We start from the raw sequence: 22622 nt of genomic DNA on the forward strand, positions 1-22622 counted from the left end.
CTTCCACCATTCTTTGCACACTTCCTTCAACCCCAGCTGAGACTTCCGAGGACCAACCTGGGCCTTCCATCCAGGAAGAAGTGGAGGAGCCCAGCTTGAGCCAGGTATAGTATTTTTCTACATATTTATTGTCCTACAAATTATAACTAGATGTTATTATAGATAACAAATTAATGATTAAACAAAAGGTGTTTTACATATCAATAGACAATAGTGGGCAAAAATGATTGGGACAAGAATAAAAACTGCTGGGGTCAGAATGATAGTCTTTTCTATTTATTAACATTCAATTTGCAACAGTCATGAGCTAAAAATTGTGTGTGATTGATGAGCCAAAAACTAAAACTATGTCTCTTTTTTATACACAGGAAGACCTCAGCCAGGATGAGGCTCTGGAATGTGACAGCCAGGAGGAGGTGTGGTAAGTGGCAGCCAAAAATGGAGGAGGGCCAACGCCTCTTTTTATTTTTATGGCCCTTAATAAGGGGGTGAGGGGCGAACTGACAGCAACAACCCACTTACAGTTTTGTTCAAAATTATTCAACCCCCCAATGCTGTAAAGGGTTTTAGGGAATTTGGTGTACATTTGTAATTGTATTCAGAATGAAATCCTACAAGGACTTCTTAACCACTTAAGCCCCGGACCAATATGCTGTCTAAAGACCCAAGGGGTTTTTACAGTTCGGGACTGCGTCGCTTTAACAGACAATTGCGCGGTCGTGCGACGTGGCTCCCAAACAAAATTGGCGTCCTTTTTTCCCCACAAATAGAGCTTTCTTTTGGTGGTATTTGATGACCTATGCGGTTTTTATTTTTTGCGCTATAAACAAAAATAGAGCGACAATTTTGAAAAAAATGCAATATTTTTTACTTTTTGCTATAATAAATATCCCCCAAAAACATATATAAAACATTTTTTTCCCTCAGTTTAGGCCGATACGTATTCTTCTACCTATTTTTGGTAAAAAAAAATCGCAATAATCGTTTATCGGTTGGTTTGCGCAAAATTTATAGCGTTTACAAAATAGGGGATAGTTTTATTGCATTTTTATTTTTTTTATTTTTTTTACTACTAATGGCGGCGATCAGCGATTTTTTTCGTGACTGCGACATTATGGCGGATACTTCGGACAATTTTGACACATTTTTGGGACCATTGTCATTTTCACAGCAAAAAATGCATTTAAAATGCATTCTTTATTGTGAAAATGACAGTTGCAGTTTGGGAGTTAAACACAGGGGGCGCTGTAACATTTAGTGTTCACTTAGTGTGTGTTTACTACTGTAGGGGGGTGTGGCTGTAGGACTGACATCATCGATCGAGTCTCCCCTATAAAAGGGATCACTCGATCGATGCGCCGCCATAGTGAAGCACGGGGAAGCCGTGTTTGCACACGGCTCTCCCCGTTCTTCAGCTCCGGGGAGCGATCGCGACGGAGCGGCTAAAAATAAATAGCCGTGCCGTCGTCCCGGATCGCTCCCCGAGGCTTACTGACTGCCGCATGTAGCGGGAGGGGGGGTCCCGATCGGACCCCCCACCCACGTCAAGCGGAGCACGTACAGGTACGTTGATGTGCCTGTCTGTGCCATTCTGCTGACGTATATCTACATGAGGAGGTCTGCAAGTGGTTAAAGAACCATATGCAACTAAAATGACATCAATTGGTTTTGTAATACAGTAGTAAATGTTTATTTTGTGAATTCTTCATTTACACAATTATTCAACCCCTTAAAGACTATCACTCTGAAGAACAGAGGTTCATTGAAGTGTTTTCAATCAGGTATTGAAAACACCTGTGGATGTCAGGGAGCAGCAATAAAGCCTAATAAGCACTAATTAGGCAGCTTTAAAATGACTGTGATACTCAGCTCCTTCTAGACATTTACTGGTGTGGTTACAAACATGGTGAAGTCAAGAGAATGGTCCAGGAAGACAAGAGAAGAGGTGATTACTCTTCACAGGAAGGGCAATGGCTATAAGAAGATTGCAAAGATGTTAAACATACCAAGAGACACCATAGGAAGCATCATTCGCAAATTCAAGGCAAAGGGCACTGTTGAAACGCTACCTGGTCGTGGCAGAAAGAAGATGCTGACTTCGACTGCTGTGCGCTACCTGAAGCGTAGAGTGGAGAAAAGTCCCCGTGTGACTGCTAAGGAACTGAGAAAAGATTTGTCAGATGTGGGTACTGAAGTTTCTGCTCAGACAATACGGCGCACACTGCGTAATGAAGGCCTCCATGCCAGAACTCCCAGGCGCACCCCCTTGCTGTCTCCAAAGAATAAGAAGAGTCGACTGCAGTATGCCAAAATTCATGTGGACAAACCACAGAAGTTTTGGGATTGTGTTCTGTAGACTGATGAAACAAAATTAGAACTGTTTTGGCCCATGGATCAACGCTATGTTTGGAGGAGGAAGAACAAGGCCTATGATGAAAATAACACCTGGCCTACTGTGAAGCATGGCGGGGGGTCAATCATGCTTTGGGGCTGTTTTGCTTCTGCAGGTACAGGGAAGCTTCAGCCTGTGCAAGGTACCATGAATTCTCTTCAGTACCAGGAGATATTGGATGACAATGTGATGCAGTCTGTCACAAACCTGAGGCTTGGGAGACGTTGGACCTTTCAACAGGACAAGCATACCTCCACGTCCACTAGAGCATGGTTGCAGATTAAAGGCTGGAACATTTTAGAGTGGCCATCGCAGTCGCCAGACTTAAATCCGATTGAGAACCTCTGGTGGGACTTAAAGAAAGCAGTTGCAGTGCGCAAGCCTAAGAATGTGACTGAACTGGAGGCTTTTACCCATGACGAATGGGCGAAGATACCCGTAGATCGCTGCAAGACACTTCACGTTTAAAAGCTGTTATAACTGTAAAAGGATGTTGTACTAAGTACTAAGATTGAATGTCACTTGGGGGTTGAATAAAACTGATAATGATGTGAGCACAGAAAAGACATTTGTGGTTATTTCATTATAAATGTTATGTTATATTTGTCTGACCTACACGTGCCTCTTTGATTTAATTGTAAGCAGGATGACTGAATGATCAAAATCAATGTCAAACTGGCCAAAAAAATCTATTTCAGTGGGGGTTGAATAATTTTGAATACAACTGTATGTGACCTTGCCCATCCTCCTCCTGCCACAAGTCCACCACCAGAGTCACAGCCTCCAAGGAAGCATGCAGGGAAGACAAGAAAGTGATGGCCTGGGTTCAGTCTGGTCTGACAGAAGACGCAGGCTGTTGTATTACCACAGACTGGGGACATATATGTCAACTGCTGTTGTTCCTCTCTGGGAGTCCTGGACCAGATTGTGCTCCCTATTATATGGACTTTTCAGGCTACCAATTTTGGCTTGCAAATTGTTGATGTCTGCCCTGGGGTCCAAAGGCTTCGCAAATTCCAGCAGTTTCTCCAGTGTTGCCTTCCTCTTTCTTTTGTTATGACCCAGAATAAATAAATAAATAAAATTTTCTGCAAATACTTGCTTATGTGTTTTTATTCAGAAAGGACAGTGTGTGAGTAGGCAGGTACATTTCAAAAATACAATGTCAAATTAACAAGGGACACCAACCAACCTCCTTGAGGTTAAAACATACAAGATAATAATGTTGTGGTAACTTGACACACACAAAATTAAAAAAAATTATGGAGATATATAAACAAGTACTCTGAGGCCCCATACACACCATAGAATCTATCCGCAGATAAATCCCATCAAATGGGTTTCTGCGGATAGATCCTATGGTGTGTACACTCCGTCGGATATTTATCCGCAGATAAATCTCCCCTGGGATGGATTTCCAGCAGATGGATATTTGCTGACATGCTCAACAAATCCATCTGCTGGAATCCATTCCAACGGATGGATCCGCTCGTCTGTACAGACTTACCGGATCCATCCGTCCAAAGGGATTCCCCGCACGCGTCGTAATGATTTGACGCATGCGTGGAATTCCTTATATGACAGCGTCGCGCCCGTCGCCGCGTCATAATAGCGGCGACGGCGCGACACGTCATCGGCAGAGGATTTCAGCGCGGATTTCAATGCGATGGTGTGTACACGCCATTGCATAGAAATCTTCTGAAATCCTCGAGAGGATTTATCCGCGGATACGGTCCACTGGACCGTATCTGCGGATAAATCCTCTCGTGTGTATGGGGCCTAACACTTATTGAAAAGGTAAGTCCATTCAACAAAAATAAAGCACAACAGCGCTACTCTATAGGTGGTGTTATCACTCCCACCAAGCAGTCCAAAAATCAATGCTGAGAAGCAGATGAGAAATGTCCCAGAAGGAGTGTTGAAAAAGAAAGAAAAATAGCAGCGTGCACCATCCACCAAAAATCTTCTTTTTTTTAAATCCATTTTTATTTATTTGTTTTTCTTATTTCATACATAAATATGCCTATTCGGCATCCGTTGCATTTCAATTGACATAGATTGTACAACATTTTTACATTCCTATTATGGTCCACTATGCATTTCTATATTTTTATATCCCACCCCCTCCCCAAAAATCTTCTTAATTCACCAGTTGTGATCACTCGCCCCGTCGGGGTTCAAACTCACCGCAATGAAATATATAATACGCCTTTCAGTGAATAACACTTCATTAACCATGGATCTCAGCGGACAGCTTCTATAATGGAACCAGATGCTTTAAGGACCCTCAGGTAAAACAAGCAAGAACAGAAAAAGCCACCATAGCGTAATTCAGCTTTTAATATGTAAAACCCTCAAGTCCCAGTACATTAGGCTCCCCTTATATATTCAACATACATTCATTCAAACAGTAATAGGCATTTGAAAATATCACCAGATCCTCATGCGATCGGCGTCAGTGTCTCCTCCTCGCACCGCTGACAGGATACCAGGCAGAGTTACAGCTGCCTCGTCCTGCTTCGGTAGAGCGCAGGGATCCTTCAAATGTATGGTGTAGCAAGCGCCCTGACTAGTTTCGCCAGTGAATGGCTTCTACGGAGGGCATCGATGAATTATGGAGATCACTAGAAAATAAATTTAAAATAATCAAAAAACAGGAGATCTTGATTAAAATAAAAAAAGGAAAAAAGATGACTATAAAAAATTATTCTATACATTATTATGAAGATCTGGCATTAAAAAAGAAAACGATTATTCAGGCGATTGCGAGAAATAATAAAGAAATATGTTTGTCAGAACTCTGTGTGAATATCAGCAGCAAAACAACTTCATTATTCTAGCATTATAAAGAAGCTCACATCAGACTTTTCTTTTTTGATTTTTGATCGTGTGTACGCGGCATTAATACCAAAACTCTGTTGTTTTATTCAGTACATATATGTGTAGTGGTTGGTTGCTACTAGTTACTATCATCCACACACTATCACACTGCTGCCAGACTTCCATACATCACTCTCCCATAGACAATGAACAGTTATTTGCGTTGTATTGTTTTTGTTTATTTGGGAGATATACTGTAACTTGGTTGGGGAAAGGGTATGGGATGCCCATAGAACAGATACAATTGTCCATGTTATAAAGTAGCGGTTGTGCTTTGAACTGGAAATGGTGATTGCGACTTTGCTGATTAACTTGAAGAGTTGCTATAGCGGTTGCGCTTTGCATATTCTTTGCATGTTCTGAATAGAGCACTTAGAAAAATGATGGACTCTAACCTTGACCTTGACAGACTTTGACTTTACACTTCTCCACTGCACAACTCCAGCAGACTGTTACTCCTCCTCTGCACAACTCCTGCAGACTGTTACTCTCAGGACTCTTCTCCTCCTGCACAAACTTCCCTGTCCCCGCCCCATCATCTTGAACTGTACCAGGGATCACTCAACAGCTATACAGAATAATTCCTAGCTGTTGCTAAACTTGCTGAATTCTGATAGGCCAGGGGCCTGCAGCAACCCTACTTGATGGCCTAGTTACTTTAGCAGAAATAAGTGGTTGATGGACTACTGATACCAGCCAGCCTGACTTGCAAATTCTGTGCCCTAAGGTCACAATGATTTGTCACAGAACCCCACAGTCTCTCCTCTGGCCTTGCACCCAGCATCCCTGGCATGCCTCTTCCAGATATCCACTGTGCCTCACTCACCAAACTTCTCCTGCCCTAAATCCTTCTTGAAGAATTTACTCGGACCGTGCGTACCGACTGGTTCTCCAGCTCCTGTTCCAGGACACATCTCCATGACCGTGTAAGGAGAGGCTCCCGAGCTCCCTTGCCAAAGCCTGCACCCCCCCCCTAGATGGGGGCGAGCCTCCTGCTGCAGTCTAACACTCCATGCTTCAATTCAACCAGCCGACAACTCCCCTCCAGTGGGCTGGACCTAAGTTTATGTAGGAGGCCTGCCCCCTGCCAATCCTAGTTGGGGATTGGTCAGGGCTCCTCGCATGAACTCCCTGTCACTCCAATTCCCAGCCCTGCCCCTCTTCCAGAACATTCTCACTGGAAGCCTATGAGAAAGAAAAGATAGATAATCACACCCACTGCTACACTAACTACTGCCTGCCCCCCAGATCAAAACAAACAGGCCTAGCATGCAGCATAGGCCTGCCTAAATTTACCTGTCTGGCAGCTGCCACCAAAAACACCTTACCTCTAGCACCTACCTATGATAGAGGGCGCTACATATGGTTAATATGGTTTCTCTCCACATTATCTTTCCCCACAGGTTGTTTATCCCAAGTGTCATTGATTAACTTGATGGAATTATAATTAGGAATATACCGCCCCTCATTTTCAGAGGGGCTGCTTTACTGTATAAGTATGCTTTTAATGTTATCAGTGTATGCTATGAGGCAGGCTTCATCTGAAACACGTTGAAATGCATCCTGGCATTCCCTTTAAAACGTCCAGGGGGATGGGAAGGATCGGCAATTATGAGACCGCTGTGATTGGTTGTCACAGTGGTCACATGTTTAAAAAGCCGGTATCGCTGGCTACCAATGGAAAGGGGGCATTAATTAGTGCCCACATCATGGGATTGTGGCCGGCGGAACAACCATGAATTAAAAAAAAAAAAAAAAAAATGGTCAACTGAAAGTACTGTAGCTGGCAGCTTGGGTGGGAAAAACGTGACTTTCAAAGGATGAGTCATGTTGCTGGGCAAAATAGGCTTCTGAGTCACGTGTTTCCCGGGTTTTTAGCAGGTGTTTGAACTCACGTGTTTCCCGGGCTTTCTGCATGTGTTTGAAATCACATGTTTCCCGGGCTTTGTACACGTGCGGGGGGCTATATAAAGCCCACTGCTCGGAAGGTTTTTCAGTCAGGGCCTATACGGCATAGTGTGCTTCCCCCCCCCTCTCTCTCTATCTTTTATCTCCTCTTACCTCAGGTCATGAATGATCTCATCAGGTGAATCCTGGAGCGAGCAGCGGAGGACGGCGGGGAAGAATGGCTGAAGAAGTGCCTGGCGGAGATGGAGTCTGAACCTGCCCTTGCCGCGGAGGAAGATGGAGAGGTTGCGGGTCCGTCGGATGCTTTCCAGCAACCGCTGCTGCCTCAGACACCATCTCTCCCTTACAGGTGTTCCAGGACCCAGCCACCCGAGCGCTCCCTTGCTGTCTCTGCGGCCCGTGAAGATGAGGTTTCCAGCCTGGGCGGAACTTCCGACACCACCCCTCAACGCAGCAGCCTGCGAATACAGAAGAAGAAGAGGACGGCCTCTCCATCTCCAGTGCGCGTCACGACGGGGAGGGGTAGAGGCCGTCAATCACCAGTGAAGGGAAGGAGGGATCTTTTTTCATTGCAGGTTCCTATGGATGAGCAGACAGCGTCACCAGTGGCCAGGCAGACTCAGCTGGACAATGTGACGGCGCCTCAGCGGCTAGAATTCCTTTCTAGGCCGGCTAGCAGCTCACAGAGAGATGACAGCTCAGCGTCCCAAGCTGGAGCAGCGACATCTAGTGGTGAGTTAGCAAACCAATTGATTTTCAAACAACTATTGGAATCTGTTAATAAATTACAAAATGTCATTTCTAGTCAGTCACAATTATCCCCTGCTAATGTTTGGTCAGCACAGGCTTTACCTACCATTTCTCAGTCTGTTAGTGCCGTTAATGATAGTATTTTTGATTCTTTTCTTAATAATCCTACTTCCTCTCAGATCCCTGAAATTTCTTTTAAAGAGCCTCTCCCATGTGAAATCTCTCCTTTGGGTTTTCACTTGACCACAAATATAAAAGAAAAAATTTGGAAAGGCGACTTTATTGAATTATTGACTTTACTCCCTGGTAAGGAATTTTCGGGGAAAAGTGACAATAAAAAGGATGAGTAATCAGAAGATAGACGTCGCACTGCACCAAAATCTTTTTACAATTGGTTACAAGCCTTTTGTATTTATTCTGCTATCTTAGGTGAAAAATCCCCAGATAAGTGCAGTGGTCTATTCCAACATTTGGAGAATATACTGGAAGCGTATAGGAATTTTGGAGGTTTCGGGTGGTATAACTATGATGAATCATTTCGTCAAAAAATGTCAGTTTATCCTAATTTAAGATGGGGTATGAAGGATGTAGGTTTATGGTTGAACCTTATCCTCCCCCAAAAACCAGTTTTTTCAAGACAGTTACCAACACAGAATGTACCGCCCACTTATAAAAAAGGTATTTGTTATGCATTCAATGAATCACAGTGCAAATGGTCAACGTCGTGCCGATACAAGCACGAGTGTTCCTTTTGTTTCGGGACTCATCCCGTCTCAAAATGTTTCAAAAGAAATTTTCCTGCCCAGGGTAGAGAAAACTCCAAAGGCTTGCACTCCGGTGAATCTTCAAAACATGTACCCGTGGCTAATGCGGTACCCAGACAGGGAGAAAGCTGAGGTTTTAATTAAAGGATTTTCCTCAGGTTTCACCCTTCCAATTTTTTCAGGGGTCGGCTGCAGCCTAGTAAGTAACTTGAAATCGGTATTGATACATAGCGAGGTGGTGAGGAAAAAATTAATTAAAGAAATTACAGCTGGTAGGGTCGCGGGTCCTTTTGTTTCTCCTCCATTTAAGAATTTTCGTATTTCCCCTTTGGGCATTGTACCCAAAAAGGAGCCCAATTCTTATCGTCTAATTCATCACCTTTCATACCCAAAAGGTGATTCATTGAACGACGAGATTGATGATTCTTTGGCTTCTGTATCTTATGCAAGTTTCGACGACGCAATTAGGCTAATAAAGACATTTGGTAACGGGGCCTTGTTAGCAAAGACTGATATTGAATCTGCATTCAGACTCCTCCCCATTGCACCGGAATGTTTTAATTCTTTAGGTTTCTGTTTTGAGGAAAAATATTTTTACGATATGTGTCTCCCTATGGGGTGTTCCTTATCGTGTAGATATTTTGAGACTTTTGCTTCCTTTTTGCAATGGGTCGTCTCATATGAGGCAGGCTACAACGGGATTATCCACTATTTGGATGACTTTCTGCTTGTTGGACCCCCTGATTCTCCAATTTGTCTTTTAATGCTAAAATTATTTTTGAACATTTCTGAGTTTTTTGGTGTACCAATTGCCACTGAAAAAACAGTTTTTCCGGTCACGTTTATAGAATTCCTTGGGATCAGTATTGATACTAGGTTGTGTCAATATCAGCTCCCTTTGGTTAAAATAACTAGGATTCAGAATTCGATTTGTCTGTTTTTGCGTCGTAAGAAAGTATTGTTAAAGGAGCTACAGTCTTTTCTAGGTCTACTGGCTTTCGCCACCAGGGTGATGCCAGTTGGCAGAATTTTTTCTAGGCGATTGTCTATGGCCATGTCTGGCCTTAAATCCCCGTTTTCCCATATCCGTCTTACTTCAGATCTGAAAGATGACCTTTTGGTTTGGTCGCAATTTTTATCCGATTATAATGGTCGTACTTTTTTCCAAGAAGATTTTATTTTTTCAGCCGATCTTGATCTTTACACAGATGCAGCAGGTTCGCTAGGTTTCGCAGCAATCTGGGGCACCCATTGGTGCTGTGGTTCTTGGCCCCCATTCTGGGTTGCCAATAAGGCAACCAAGAATATGGTTCTACTCGAGTTATTCCCCATAGTAGTTGCTTTTGAGCTATGGGGCAAATTTTTCGCGAACAAACGAATTTTAGTACATTCAGATAATAAGGGTGTTATCTTCGCTTTAAACTGTCTCTCTTCTAAATCCATATTCGTTATAAAATTATTAAGATATCTTGTTTTACTATGTTTAAGGTTTAACATTTGGGTGAAAGCAAAACATGTTCCTGGAAAAAGTAATCTGATAGCTGATAGCCTGTCTCGTTTTCAGATGGCTCGTTTCAGACAGCTTTTTCCGGAAGCGGATCAGGTTGGATGCACCTGCCCGAGTCAGCTTTGGGATCTGATTTAGCCCCTATTGTTTCGGCTATCAGGGGCTCGATTGCTTCCAAAACATGGATCGAGTACTCGGTTGCATGGAGAAAGTGGCTCTTGTTCGCCGATGAATTGGGTTTAGCTGGTTTCTCATGTACCGAACAAACGGTCCTTGCCTTTCTTTGCTCACTTATGCAACAGAAGTTATCTTTTAATTATATCAACAAGAGCCTAGCAGGAATTTCCTTTTTTCTAAAATTACACAATCTCCCAGCGTGTAACAGTTTCTTTTCGGTTCGTCAGGCTTTAAAAGGATATAGAAGACAGACGTTTACACCTGATACACGTAGGCCCGTTTCATTAGACCTTTTAAAAAAAATTTGTTTAAATACATCTAAGGTGTGTATTTCGGAATTCGAAGCATTATTATTTCATACAGCATTTGTTCTAATTTTCTTTGCGGCTCTTCGAATTTCTGAGCTAGTCCCTAATAATAAAAAAAGTAGTTCGGGTTTAAAATTTAGTGAAATATGCGTTTCCCAGGGACAGGTTCGGGTTTTTATTAGTAAATCCAAAACGGATGTGGTAGGAAAAGGTCATTGGCTCACGTTGCATGCATGTGGAGATCATATCATTTGCCCTTATTTAATCATTTCCAGATACATTTCCGTAAGACCTTCTTGTATAGGTAATTTTCTGGTTCATTTAGATTCGTCCCCATTAACAAGGTTTCAATTTTCTGCCATTTTCAGGCGATGCCTGATTTCTTTAGGCCTTGGTCATTTAAAATTCTCATCCCATTCATTCCGCATCGGAGCTGCTACGGAAGCTGCTAGGTTGGGCCTCAATGAGTCTGTGATTATGAGTTTGGGTAGATGGGAGTCAAAGAGGTTTGGTTTATATATACGTCCTAATCTTTCTCTCTGATTCTAGGTTCATTATCCTCCATCTGGATCATTGGACATTCATTTGTTCATTGGGCTCACATCCGGGCGTGTCAACGATGTTACTCTTCTAATCTGTCTTTGCCTCCTGACTCTTTTAAGATTTTTTGGAAAGGTATTCGTGGTTTGCGTTGGGACAATCTTTGTCACCACATTTCTAATTTATCTCACAGTTTACCATATCCTGATATTCTAATAATCCACCTTGGGGGTAATGACATAGGAAAGTATTCAACTCTAGATTTGATCTTTAAGATTAAGCGCGATTTGCAGCATATTCATTTGTCCTTTCCTAGTACTAAAATAATTTTTTCTGAAGTGATTCCGCGTTTTCTCTGGCTATCTTTCCCGGAGAATAGGTCTCTGGAGAAGATTCGGAGGCGTGTTAATCATTCAATTGAGAAATTTATGCCTATATTGAACAGTTTTTCATATAGGCATACTGAATTGGAAGGAGGTTTTTCTGGTCTCTATAGGTCGGATGGTATCCACCTATCTGACATAGGTTTGGATATCTTCAATTCGGATCTCCAGAATATGGTAGAAATGGCCACGGTGCTGGGGTAGGCCGTTTTTTGTCAGCTGACAAAATCCGGCTGGTGGGGACTTTGTATTTATTAGTTATGGTATTCGCTCGAGTTCTATGACTGAGCGAGATCTTAAGAGATGATTAAAGTTTGGAAAATGTTATATTAAGAATTTAAATAATATTTAAAAATGTTACTATTAGAATTTTAGTAATATTAAATGGAATATTTATGATTATATAGATTTATTTATACCAATAACGGTGCCGCGGCCATTTCTATTACCAATAAAAAAAAAAAAAAAATTGAAATGAATTATTTATTTATTCAATAAAGTTAGTTAAATTATTTTGGTCTATGTTTTATTCGAATCATTAGAAGTTAAGTTGTCTGGTTCGGCCTACACTCCCATGGAAAGGGGGCATTAATTAGTGCCCACATCATGGGATTGTGGCCGGCGGAACAACCATGAATTTAAAAAAAATAAATAAAATGGTCAACTGAAAGTACTGTAGCTGGCAGCTTGGGCGGGAAAAACGTGACTTTCAAAGGATGAGTCATGTTGCTGGGCAAAATAGGCTTCTGAGTCACGTGTTTCCCGGGTTTTTAGCAGGTGTTTGAACTCACGTGTTTCCCGGGCTTTCTGCATGTGTTTGAAATCACATGTTTCCCGGGCTTTGTACACGTGCGGGGGGCTATATAAAGCCCACTGCTCGGAAGGTTTTTCAGTCAGGGCCTATACGGCATAGTGTGCTTCCCCTCCCTCCCTCCCTGTCGCAGCACCTTATGTGGTATGTCACCCTTAAAATCAAGGGGGGACTTTGTATTTATTAGTTATGGTATTCGCTCGAGTTCTATGACTGAGCGAGATCTTAAGAGATGATTAAAGTTTGGAAAATGTTATATTAAGAATTTAAATAATATTTAAAAATGTTACTATTAGAATTTTAGTAATATTAAATGGAATATTTATGATTATATAGATTTATTTATACCAATAACGGTGCCGCGGCCATTTCTATTACCAATAAAAAAAAAAAAAAAATTGAAATGAATTATTTATTTATTCAATAAAGTTAGTTAAATTATTTTGGTCTATGTTTTATTCGAATCATTAGAAGTTAAGTTGTCTGGTTCGGCCTACACTCCCATGTCTTCTCGGTACTAAGAGATATTTTTAGCAGCTCGGGTTTGTGCTGGGAGTGCACTCCTAGCACATAAACATTGTCCCCCCAGCAACGCATATGTGCGGCGTGTTAGCATTAAAGCCCAGCTTTTTTCCACTGTACACATGGGTTACTGCAGCATAAGGGCATTAACCACTTGCTTACTAGGTACTTAACTTAACCCCTCTCCTGCCCAGATCAATTTTCAGCACTGATGCACTTCGAATGACAAGTGCGCGGTCATACAACACTGTACCCAAATGAAATTTTTATAATTTTTTCCCCACAAATAGAGCTTTCTCTTGTTGCTATTTGGTCACCTCTGTGGTTTTAATTTTTTGTTAAAAAAAATTAAAAAGACCAATTTTTTTTATATTTCTTTATATTTTGTTATAACATTTTGCAAACATTGATGTATGCTGATGAAGCTGCACTGATGGGCACCAATAGGCTGCACTGATGGGCACCGATGGGCTCCGATAAGGTGGCACTGGTGGGCACTGATAGGTCGGCACTGGTGGGCACTGATAGGTGGCACTGGTGTGCACTGAGAGGTGACACTGATAGGTGGCACTGAAGGGCATTGATAGGTGGCACTGGTGGGCACTGAGAAGTGGCACTAATAGGTGGCACTGATATGTGGCACTGATACGTGGCAGTGATAGGCACTGATGGGTCGCAGTGATGGGCAATGATGGGTGGCAATAATGGGCACTGATCAGCACTGGTAGGTTACACTGATAGGAAGCACTGCTAGGTGGCACTGATGAGGCACTGATTGGCACCACTGGTGGTCATTGATAGGTGGCACTTGTGGGCATTGATAGGTGGCACTCATGAGCATTGATAGGTGGCACTGGTGGGCACTGTGGGCACTGGCAGGTGACAATGGCAGGTGGCACTGGCAGGGGGGACTGATTGGCAAAGATGAGGCAGAATTGCCCCTTCCTCTTCGGCACCGATGTCCTTTGCACATAAGACGGTGATCTGCTTTTTTTTCTCCTCATGCTGTCAGCGTGAGGGAAAACAACAGATTGCCGAGCTTTTGTTTACATCATGTGATCAGCTGTCATTGGCCGACAGCTGATCACGTAGTAAGGGGCTGGGACCGGCCCCTTACTCGGATCTGTGATCACCTGAGTCTCAGTGACTCGGTGATCGGGGAGCACACAAAGCGGAGGATGTCTATTGACGGCCTCCTGGCAATTTAGGTCCGCGACGTGGCCGTCATTCAGCTATAGCGTGGATCTCAAGTGGTTAAGGAGTCCCCTATTTGGCTCGCTCTTAATTGATGGATTTCTCTAATCAAAACAGAGTAAATTGAAATTTGTAGCCTGCTTTCCTCAAGGGTCATAAAACACGTCCCTTAATTTGAATTGAAATGAGTAGGAACAGTAATTGGTCCTCCATGTGGACTAAGCGGTTCGGAGGAGGGAAGGGTTCATGATGTGAGACTTGCTGCTGTTCCTTCTGCACAGAATAATGTTCCAGTATTAAAGTTCAAAAGTTGACTGCAGCTGTTATGCACTCTAAAAGAAGTCAATGCTAATAATTCAGTAAGGAAAGGCTACATAGTGTGCAGAGTTGGTCAAGGCCGTTGGAGAGATAGCTGTGACCAAATAACCTAAATATTATCATCAACTGTAAAGACCCTGTGTTGGAAATCTAAAGTTCCTCCTAGGAAAGCCGAGGAGAGAGAGATGGGTCGTCAGCTGTTTGCATGAGAAAGTTCTGTTGGAGCAGGCATAAATATGTGGTGATTGTGGGCCAGATTCTCGTAGATCGGCGTTAAACTATGCGGCCGTAATGTATCTCGTTTACGTTACGCGGCTGCAAGTTTGCTTGATTCACAAAGCACTTGCCTGTAAAGTTGCGGCGGCGTAGCGTAAATTCTCCGGCGCAAGCCTGCCTAATTCAAATGATCCAGGTAGGGGGCATGGATCATTTAAATTAGGCGCGTTCCCGCGCCGATCGTACTGCGCATGCGCCGTCCCTAAAATTTCCCGACGTGCATTGCGCTAAATGACGTCGCAAGGACGTCATTGGTTTAGACGTTAACGGAAATGGCGTCCATTGCCATTCACGGACGACTTACGCAAACGACGTACTTTTTTAAATTTCGACGGGGGAACGATGGCCATACTTAACATTGGTTGCCCCTCATATAGCAGGGGCAACTTTACGCGTCGCAAAAGCTACGCGTCGTAAATGCACTGCGTCGACCGCTCGTACGTTCGGGAATTTTGCGTAAATAGCTAATTTGCATAGACAACGAGGAAAACGACGTCGGCGACACCTAGTGGCGGGAAAAAAAAAGCATCTAAGATCTGACAGCTTAAGAGACAGATCTAATGGATATCTATGCGTAACTGATTCTAAGAATCAGTCGCATAGATACGCCGGGCCAGATTTGGACTTAGGACGGCGCAAATGGCGTTGCGCCGTCGTAAGCCATTTGAGAATCTGGCCCTTTATATCTATGTCAAGCTGGAGAGCACTAGCAGAAGGATAATGCCTCGAAAACCTAGTGAGATCCATTCCATTGTGAAGAAAAGCATGTGGAGTTGAAAACAACCAGAAGGGAGTGTTTCCAAGGCTTTGTGAGATCAATTTAGAAAGAGAAGAATCTGAAGAAAAATTCCCACTTACTTGTAGAATGTTTGCTACCCACAGAAGACTTTCCCTCTGCTCTATGGCCATCACCCAAGCAAACCACAGATTATATGTGCTAGACCGTCATTACATTTACAGTATATCACTGAAAGTTATAACCTGCGTTCATTCTTTGCAGTGGGATCCCTGTATCCTAACATAAGACTGCAACGTTTTAAGGTGCTAGTACTTTTGTTAATTCATCTACTGAAATATCTAAAGGAAGACTGGTATAGCTATATACTTATATTACTAGCATAGTAAAATTCAAACTTTTTTTTAAATTATTCTGGTCAGAAAAAGAAAAGCCTAATGCTGCGTACATTTTTGGGATGTAAAAAATTACATGTCATTCAAAACGATTGTGTGTGGGCTCCAGAGCATTTTTCACAACGTAAAAAATGGCCATTAACAATTTAGAACATGCTCTAAATTTTCACATCATTTTTAACGTTGTCGTTTTTAACGTCGTAAAAAATGGTCGTGTGTGGGCTTTAACGACGTGAAAAAAAACGCGCATGCTCAGAAGCAAGTTATGAGACGGGAGCGCTCGTTCTGGTAAAACTAGCGTTCATAATGGAGATAGCACATTCATCACGCTGTAACAGACTGAAAAGTGCAAATCGTCTTTTACTAACATGAAATCAGCAAAAGCAGCCCCAAGGGTGGCGCCATCCGAATGGAACTTCTCCCTTTATAGTGCCGTCGTATGTGTTGTACGTCACCGCGCTTTGCTAGAGCATTTTTTTTTTCACGATCGTGTGTAGGCAAGGCCGGTTTAACAATAGTGTAATCGGGTTGAAAAAAACTTATTTTTTTGACCATTAAAAATGGTCATGTATATGCGGCATAATACCCTGAGGCCTCGTACACACGACAGAGATTCTCGGCAGAATTCGCCGAGAAACTCGGTCAAAACCCGGATTCTGCCGAGAATCTCTGTCGTCTGTACAGTTTTGGCTCGATGGAGCCGCCGAGGAGCTCGACGAGAAAATAGAGAACATGTTCTCTATTTTCTCGTTGGCCGCGTTGTTCTATAGGAGAAGGCGGCCCGCCGAGCTCTTCGGCGGCTTCATCCCAAAACGAGACGAGGAACTCGACGTGCCAAGCACGTCGAGTTTCTCTGTCGTGTGTACGAGGCCTCAAGGAGTCTTATTGTCTTATTCCGGTGATTCTTCTTCACATCCTGTCCTGTAGACACAAAAAGAAGAAAAAAAGAGGACATTTCTCCAAAGTGAGGGAAATTCCCTCTCAGACAGCTGCCACTGGACTAAGTGTCCCAATTAGGTTTTGTAGCTACTTTGGGGCGTTTGTCACACGTAGGGTAACCCATTCAAGTAAATAGGCTGCCTTAGGCATGATGAGTGTTAATGTGTGAAAAACAGGAATGCACATTCCTGCTATGCTCAGGTGCAAAAGGGCCTAATAATGAAACTATAAAAACCTGACAACGGTTCAAATTCTTCCACACTCTGTCTAAAAACAAAAGAAACAAAGCTTAGGTTTAGACGTACCTTATGAAGCATTATTATGAATTTTTGCCAAAAAGTATACAGCACTGTGAAAAAGTAATTGCCCCCTAAACCTGATAACTGGTTGTGCCACCCTTGGCGGAAACTGTAATCAAGCGTTTGCGATACCTGGCATCGTCTTTCACATTGCTGTGGAGGAATTTTGGCCCACTTTTCTTTACAGAATTGTTTTAATTCAGCCACATTGGAGGCTTTTCTAGCATGAGTGACCTGTTTAGGGTCATGCCACAGCATCCCAATCGGACTAAAGTCTGTACTTAAAGTAGGCCACTCCAAAACCTATTTTTTTTTTTGAGCCATTCAGAAATGGACTTGCTGGTGTGTTTTGGATCATTGTCCTGCTTCATAACCCAAGTGTGTTTGACATTGAGATCATGACCTGATGGCCGGACATTCTCCTTTGGGATTTTCTGATAGAGCGCAGAATTCATGGTTCCATGAATTATGGCAAGTCATCCAGGTCCTGAAGCTGAAAAGCAGCCCCAAACCATCACACTACCACCCCCATGTTCGACTGTTGATATGATGTTCTTTTTATGAAATGCTGTGTTTGTTTTACGCCAGATGTAACGGGACGCACGCCTTCCAAAAGTTCAACTTTTATCTCACCAGAGAATATTTGCCCAAAAGTATTGGGGATAATCAAGATGTTTTTTGGCATGCCGGCTACTGAATATAGCCCCCTCGTGGACATTACAGTTTTTTTTTATTATTATTATTTTTTTCTGTTTTTTTGGCTGCTGTGGACCCTGTTGGTCCTAAAAAAATGTTCTACCTGTCTAACCTTTTTTCTTGCAGGTTGCTGTTTTTTTTTATTCAGAGATTGCTCGCCACTGACTGTTATGGCTTGACATTGGTCTTGCCTGTCTGTGTAAGCTTTTTCCTGGACTTTTGTGAGTTTTTTGCCTCCAATATTATTATTTTATTTGTCTACCATATGCGTTTTGGTTCCTCATGGCTCAGCAACGTATTATAACCAGTTGCAATGTCCGGGGTCTGGGAGATAGGGTGAAACGTTTAGCAGTGCTTCATATGGCTAAACGCCTGGGATCATCTGTGGTGGAGACCCATATGTCCCCAGGCCAGGATTCCCCTTTTTCTGTTAACCTGTTTGGCACTCAGTTTCACTCCACATTTTCCTCTTACGCCAGGGGGGTTAGTGTGTTAATAGGTTCTAATGATCCCTTTGCATGTACCTCCTCACTCATTGACCCTCATAGAAGTTTTTTTTTTTTTTACTGTGTTTTCTGGATGGGATGCAATGTGTTATTATGAATGTGTATATACCTCCTCCATTCTCTGTGGAAGTTATTAAAACCCTGGCTACTTTTTTGTCACGCCACCCTGGTGTTCCTGCACTTATTGTCGGGGATTTCAATAATTACCTGGACGCAGATCTTGATAAATTCTCTGCGAGACCTCGGATGGGTAATTTGAGAGGGGGCTTGACATCCTTTGCTAGGCTTCTGACAGAGCTGGGGTTAAGAGATGTCTGGAGGAGTAGAAACCCATTTGTGAAGTGTTATTCATGCCACTCAGCTACGTATGGGGGGCCTCTCCAGAATTTACCTTGGTCTGGGTAATGATGTCATGATTCCCCTAATATCCTCTTCACGTTATGAGGCGAGGATGGTTTCTGATCACTCCCCCCTCTGTGTGGAAATTGTCACCTCTAGAGTGTCCAAGCGGACCTGCTGGAAGCTCAACCCGTTCTGGTTGTCGCTTTTCCCGACCCTGACCCTATCGTTGATGGTTTGTCATCATTCATACGTTTTAATAGGCCGTCGGCAAGTCCTGGGATTTTCTGGGATACGCTGAAGGCTTTCCTACGAGGTCAATTTATCAAGACTGTTCATGCCATTAAGACTGAGACCAGGTCATGGGAACAGTTCGTGCTTCGGGAGGTTGGGAGGGCTGAGTCTGCTTTTGTTGACTCCACCTATGAACAAACCGAGAAATCTTGGCAGGAGGCTCAGAACATTGCTAAGCATCTGGTGCTAACGAAGGCAGAGAATAAACGTTTTTTTCTCCAACAGAGGTATTATGAGGAGGGCGAAAGTACAGGTCATGTGTTGGCCATGATGGTGAGATCGCAGAGAGGTCAATCTCATATAGATGCCATTGTTAACCCCTCGGGTAACCTATTATCTGCTCATGCTGACGTATTATGTGCATTTCAGAATTTCTATGCTGATATATATTCTTCTAAGGTTTCACCCAGTGAAGCGGAGATTGACTCCTTCCTTGATCAGTGTCGGCTCCCGCGGCTTCCGGCTCTGGATGTGGAGCAATTGAATGCTCCCCTGACGGTTGAGGAGCTGTCGGCGGCGTTGGCGCTTTCCTCTGCGGGTAGGTCTCCGGGATCGGACGGCTTGCCTGCGGAGGTATATAAAAGGTATGCGGATACGCTGTTGCCCCTACTTAGAGAGGTATTTGTGGATGCGCTAAGACGGGGATGTCTTCCCCAGTCCATGAATGAAGCAATAGTCGTGCTATTGTTGAAACTTGGTAAGGAGGCCTGTTCTCCAGATTCCTATAGGCCGATCTCTTTATTGACTACTGATGTGAAATTATTGGCCAAGGTTCTGGCTACTAGATTAGCCAAGGTTATACATAAACTCGTTCACAAAGATCAGTCAGGGTTCATTCCCACCAGTTCCACGGCCCTCAACATTCGGCGCTTATTTTTGAATCTCCAAATACCAGTGAATAACCCAGGATGATGAGCAATCCTATCCTTAGACGCGGCTAAGGCCTTTGACAGCGTCAAATGGCCTTACTCGTGGGAGGTGCTAAAGCGATTCGGGCTCGGTGAGAATTTCATTAATTGTGTCAAGTTATTATATGCGGCCCCCCATGGCTAGGGTTCGCGTGAATATGGACCTTTCGGATCCTTTTCCTCTCTTTCGGGGTACCAGGCAGGGGTGTCCATTGTCACCCCTGCTGTTTGCGCTTGCGCTCGAACCACTTGCTGCTACTATACGCTTATCCTCATCTATTGTGGGGTTCGTGAGAGAGCGGGGCGTTGAAAAGATTTCCCTTTACGCGGACGACACTCTATTATATTTGGGGGACGTAGATGCGTCCCTGACCAGTGCTATGGATGTGATTATGCATTTTGGCTCCTTGTCGGGATTCTCCATCAATTGGGACAAATCTGTTCTTTTGCCTTTGGATGCTCCGACGGTTTTGTTACCGGTTGCTGCGGAGTCCCTCAGGGTAGTCTCCTCCTTTAAATACTTGGGAGTGTATGTATCTGCGAACCCGTTGTCCTACTTGGAGGAGAATCTTTTGCCCCTCTTCAAAAAGCTCCAAGTGAAGTGTAATGCATGGTGCAAATTACCATTGTCTGTAATTGGTAGAATAAATTTGATTAAAATGGTCTGGTATCCCCAACTGTTGTATATTATGCATAATTCCCCACAATGGATTCCACGTCGATGGTTCACTCGTATCGATACCCTGTTTAGATCCCTAATATGGAGGAAACGGGTCGCCAGAATTAGTCTTTCCATCCTGCAGTATGGTAAAGCCCGAGGAGGAGCTGCAGTCCCCAACCCCAAACTTTACTTTTATGCATCTTAGCTTCAGCATCTCAGTGGCTGTGAGTTGTTGGATGACTCCGATCCGATCGAGAACTTATTGCGGACTGGAACGCACGATGCTACAGTATTATCCGAGCTGGAGGCAGGGTTACCCCGGTTGCCGCAAAAGTCCCCTACTGTTGTCCTTCTTAAGCGTCTCTGGACTGCTTTCAGGTCTTGTTTGAGAATCTCGGGGTTCTTGGAGGAGACCCCATTGTGGGACAATATCAACTTTAAGGAAGTTTATCAGCTGGAGGGTTTCCAGGAATGGAGGGAGGCTGGCATTTACAAGGTTGCCCAATTATTTCATGATAATGTTTTGAAGTCCTTTTCAGAGCTTCAAAATGAATTTAATCTTCATAGAACCCAATTTTACAGATATCTCCAACTAAGACATGCTCTTCAGGCTCAAGGCCAAACTTCTATTCTCAGGCTTGTCAGTCATTCCTTACTTAAGGATATTTGTTATGGTCAAGAGAGGAAGGGCTTGATTTCTCATATCTATTCAAACCTATTATTAACTACGCAGGATATAGCCAATCTACCAAGTAGAAGGGGATGGACACAGGATTTGGGAGACATTTCTGAAGAACACTGGGATTTATGCTTACAATCTGGTCCCCTTACTTCTGTGTCGCAGTCTCATAGGTTGTCCCACCTTTTTTTGCTGCATAGGGCGTACCGTACACCTATACAATTGCATCGTTGGGGGAGGAGAGACTCCCCTATGTGTCCTAAATGTTGGAGGGATGAGGGTTCTCTAATATATCTCATGTGGCGCTGCCCCAAGTTACATCGTTACTGGGGTGATGTCACTAAAGTCATCTCCTCTGTATTCCAGGTTGGGGTCCCATTGGATCCCTTGATATGTGTCTTGGGAGCAATTGATGAGGAAGTTTTTCCTTACCCTGCCAATATAGCGGTAACTAGACTCTTATACATAGCCCGTAAGCTGGTTGCAAGGTTTTGGCTGGCTGCACATGTGCCCACTAAACTTCAGTGGGTGAACCAAGTAAACTATGTTCTCATTAGAGAACATCTAACGTATCAGCATAGAAATGTTCCTCGAAAGTTCTATTCTATATGGCAGGCATGGCTGGATACACCTGGGTTGGCACCTCCGCGATTGATTATGCATCGGTTACTGCAAATGTGAACAGTTTGTCTGGGTGGTTGTATAATGTTCTCAACACTCTCTATCTTTAACTGTTAAGTATGTGAATTGCATTTACCCTCTGCTGATGAGAGGGAGTTTTTATTCATACAGGTGGAATGTTATGAGTATTCTGTATTTACAGGAAAGAATTTTTTTGTTTTAGTTTCTTTCTTTTGTTCTTTTTTTTGGCTTGTTGGCCTATTCTGCTGTTTTGTTGGGTTTTCTCTTTTTGTACGAAAGTGTATATGTGAACTACTTTTGTGCCATTACTTTGTTTGTACTATCTCCTGATGTTTTGTATCTTGTGATTGTACATGGTATGTCTTGTTTTTGATGGCACAATAAACAATTTTTTTTTTATTTAAAAGATGTTTTTTGGCAAATGTGAGATGAGCCGTTGTGTTCTTTTGGTCAGTGGGGGCTTTTACCTTGGAGCTCTGTGTCACGAATTGTATCTGTTGCATCTGTTGCACAGCTGTTTATGTCTTATCTGCTTTTAACTTATGCATGTTGAGACCAAGTTCTGTGCGATCAGCATGTAGCCATAGAAAATAAGCTAGAAATAAGGGATGATATAAAACAGCATAGTCAGGAATATGATTCACTTATCAGTTTAACAGAGATACAATACTATGACAAAGCGTGTCTTGCCTACAGTCAAGCATTGTGTTCTTTTACCTTGGAGCTCTTCCGGGATGGTAAAAAAATAAACTCCTGTGCTGTCTCTAACTAACTCTAGGGGGCACTGCTGCAAAACAC

General features: G+C 43.1%; 1 protein-coding gene across 1 annotated transcript; it reads left to right on the forward strand.

Annotated features, from left to right (window-relative positions):
* Positions 1-7457: 7457 nt before the first annotated feature.
* On the forward strand, positions 7458-12038 carry LOC120943628. The gene is made up of 2 exons (XM_040357027.1): positions 7458-7912; positions 11236-12038. The coding sequence occupies exons 1-2, from the start codon at positions 7762-7764 to the stop codon at positions 11811-11813; spliced, it is 729 nt and encodes a 242-aa protein (XP_040212961.1). The 5' UTR covers positions 7458-7761; the 3' UTR covers positions 11814-12038.
* The last annotated feature ends 10584 nt before the right edge of the window (positions 12039-22622 follow it).

The sequence above is a fragment of the Rana temporaria genome, chromosome 6 (genome assembly GCF_905171775.1).
Source record: "Rana temporaria chromosome 6, aRanTem1.1, whole genome shotgun sequence".
Classification (NCBI taxonomy): domain Eukaryota; kingdom Metazoa; phylum Chordata; class Amphibia; order Anura; family Ranidae; genus Rana; species Rana temporaria.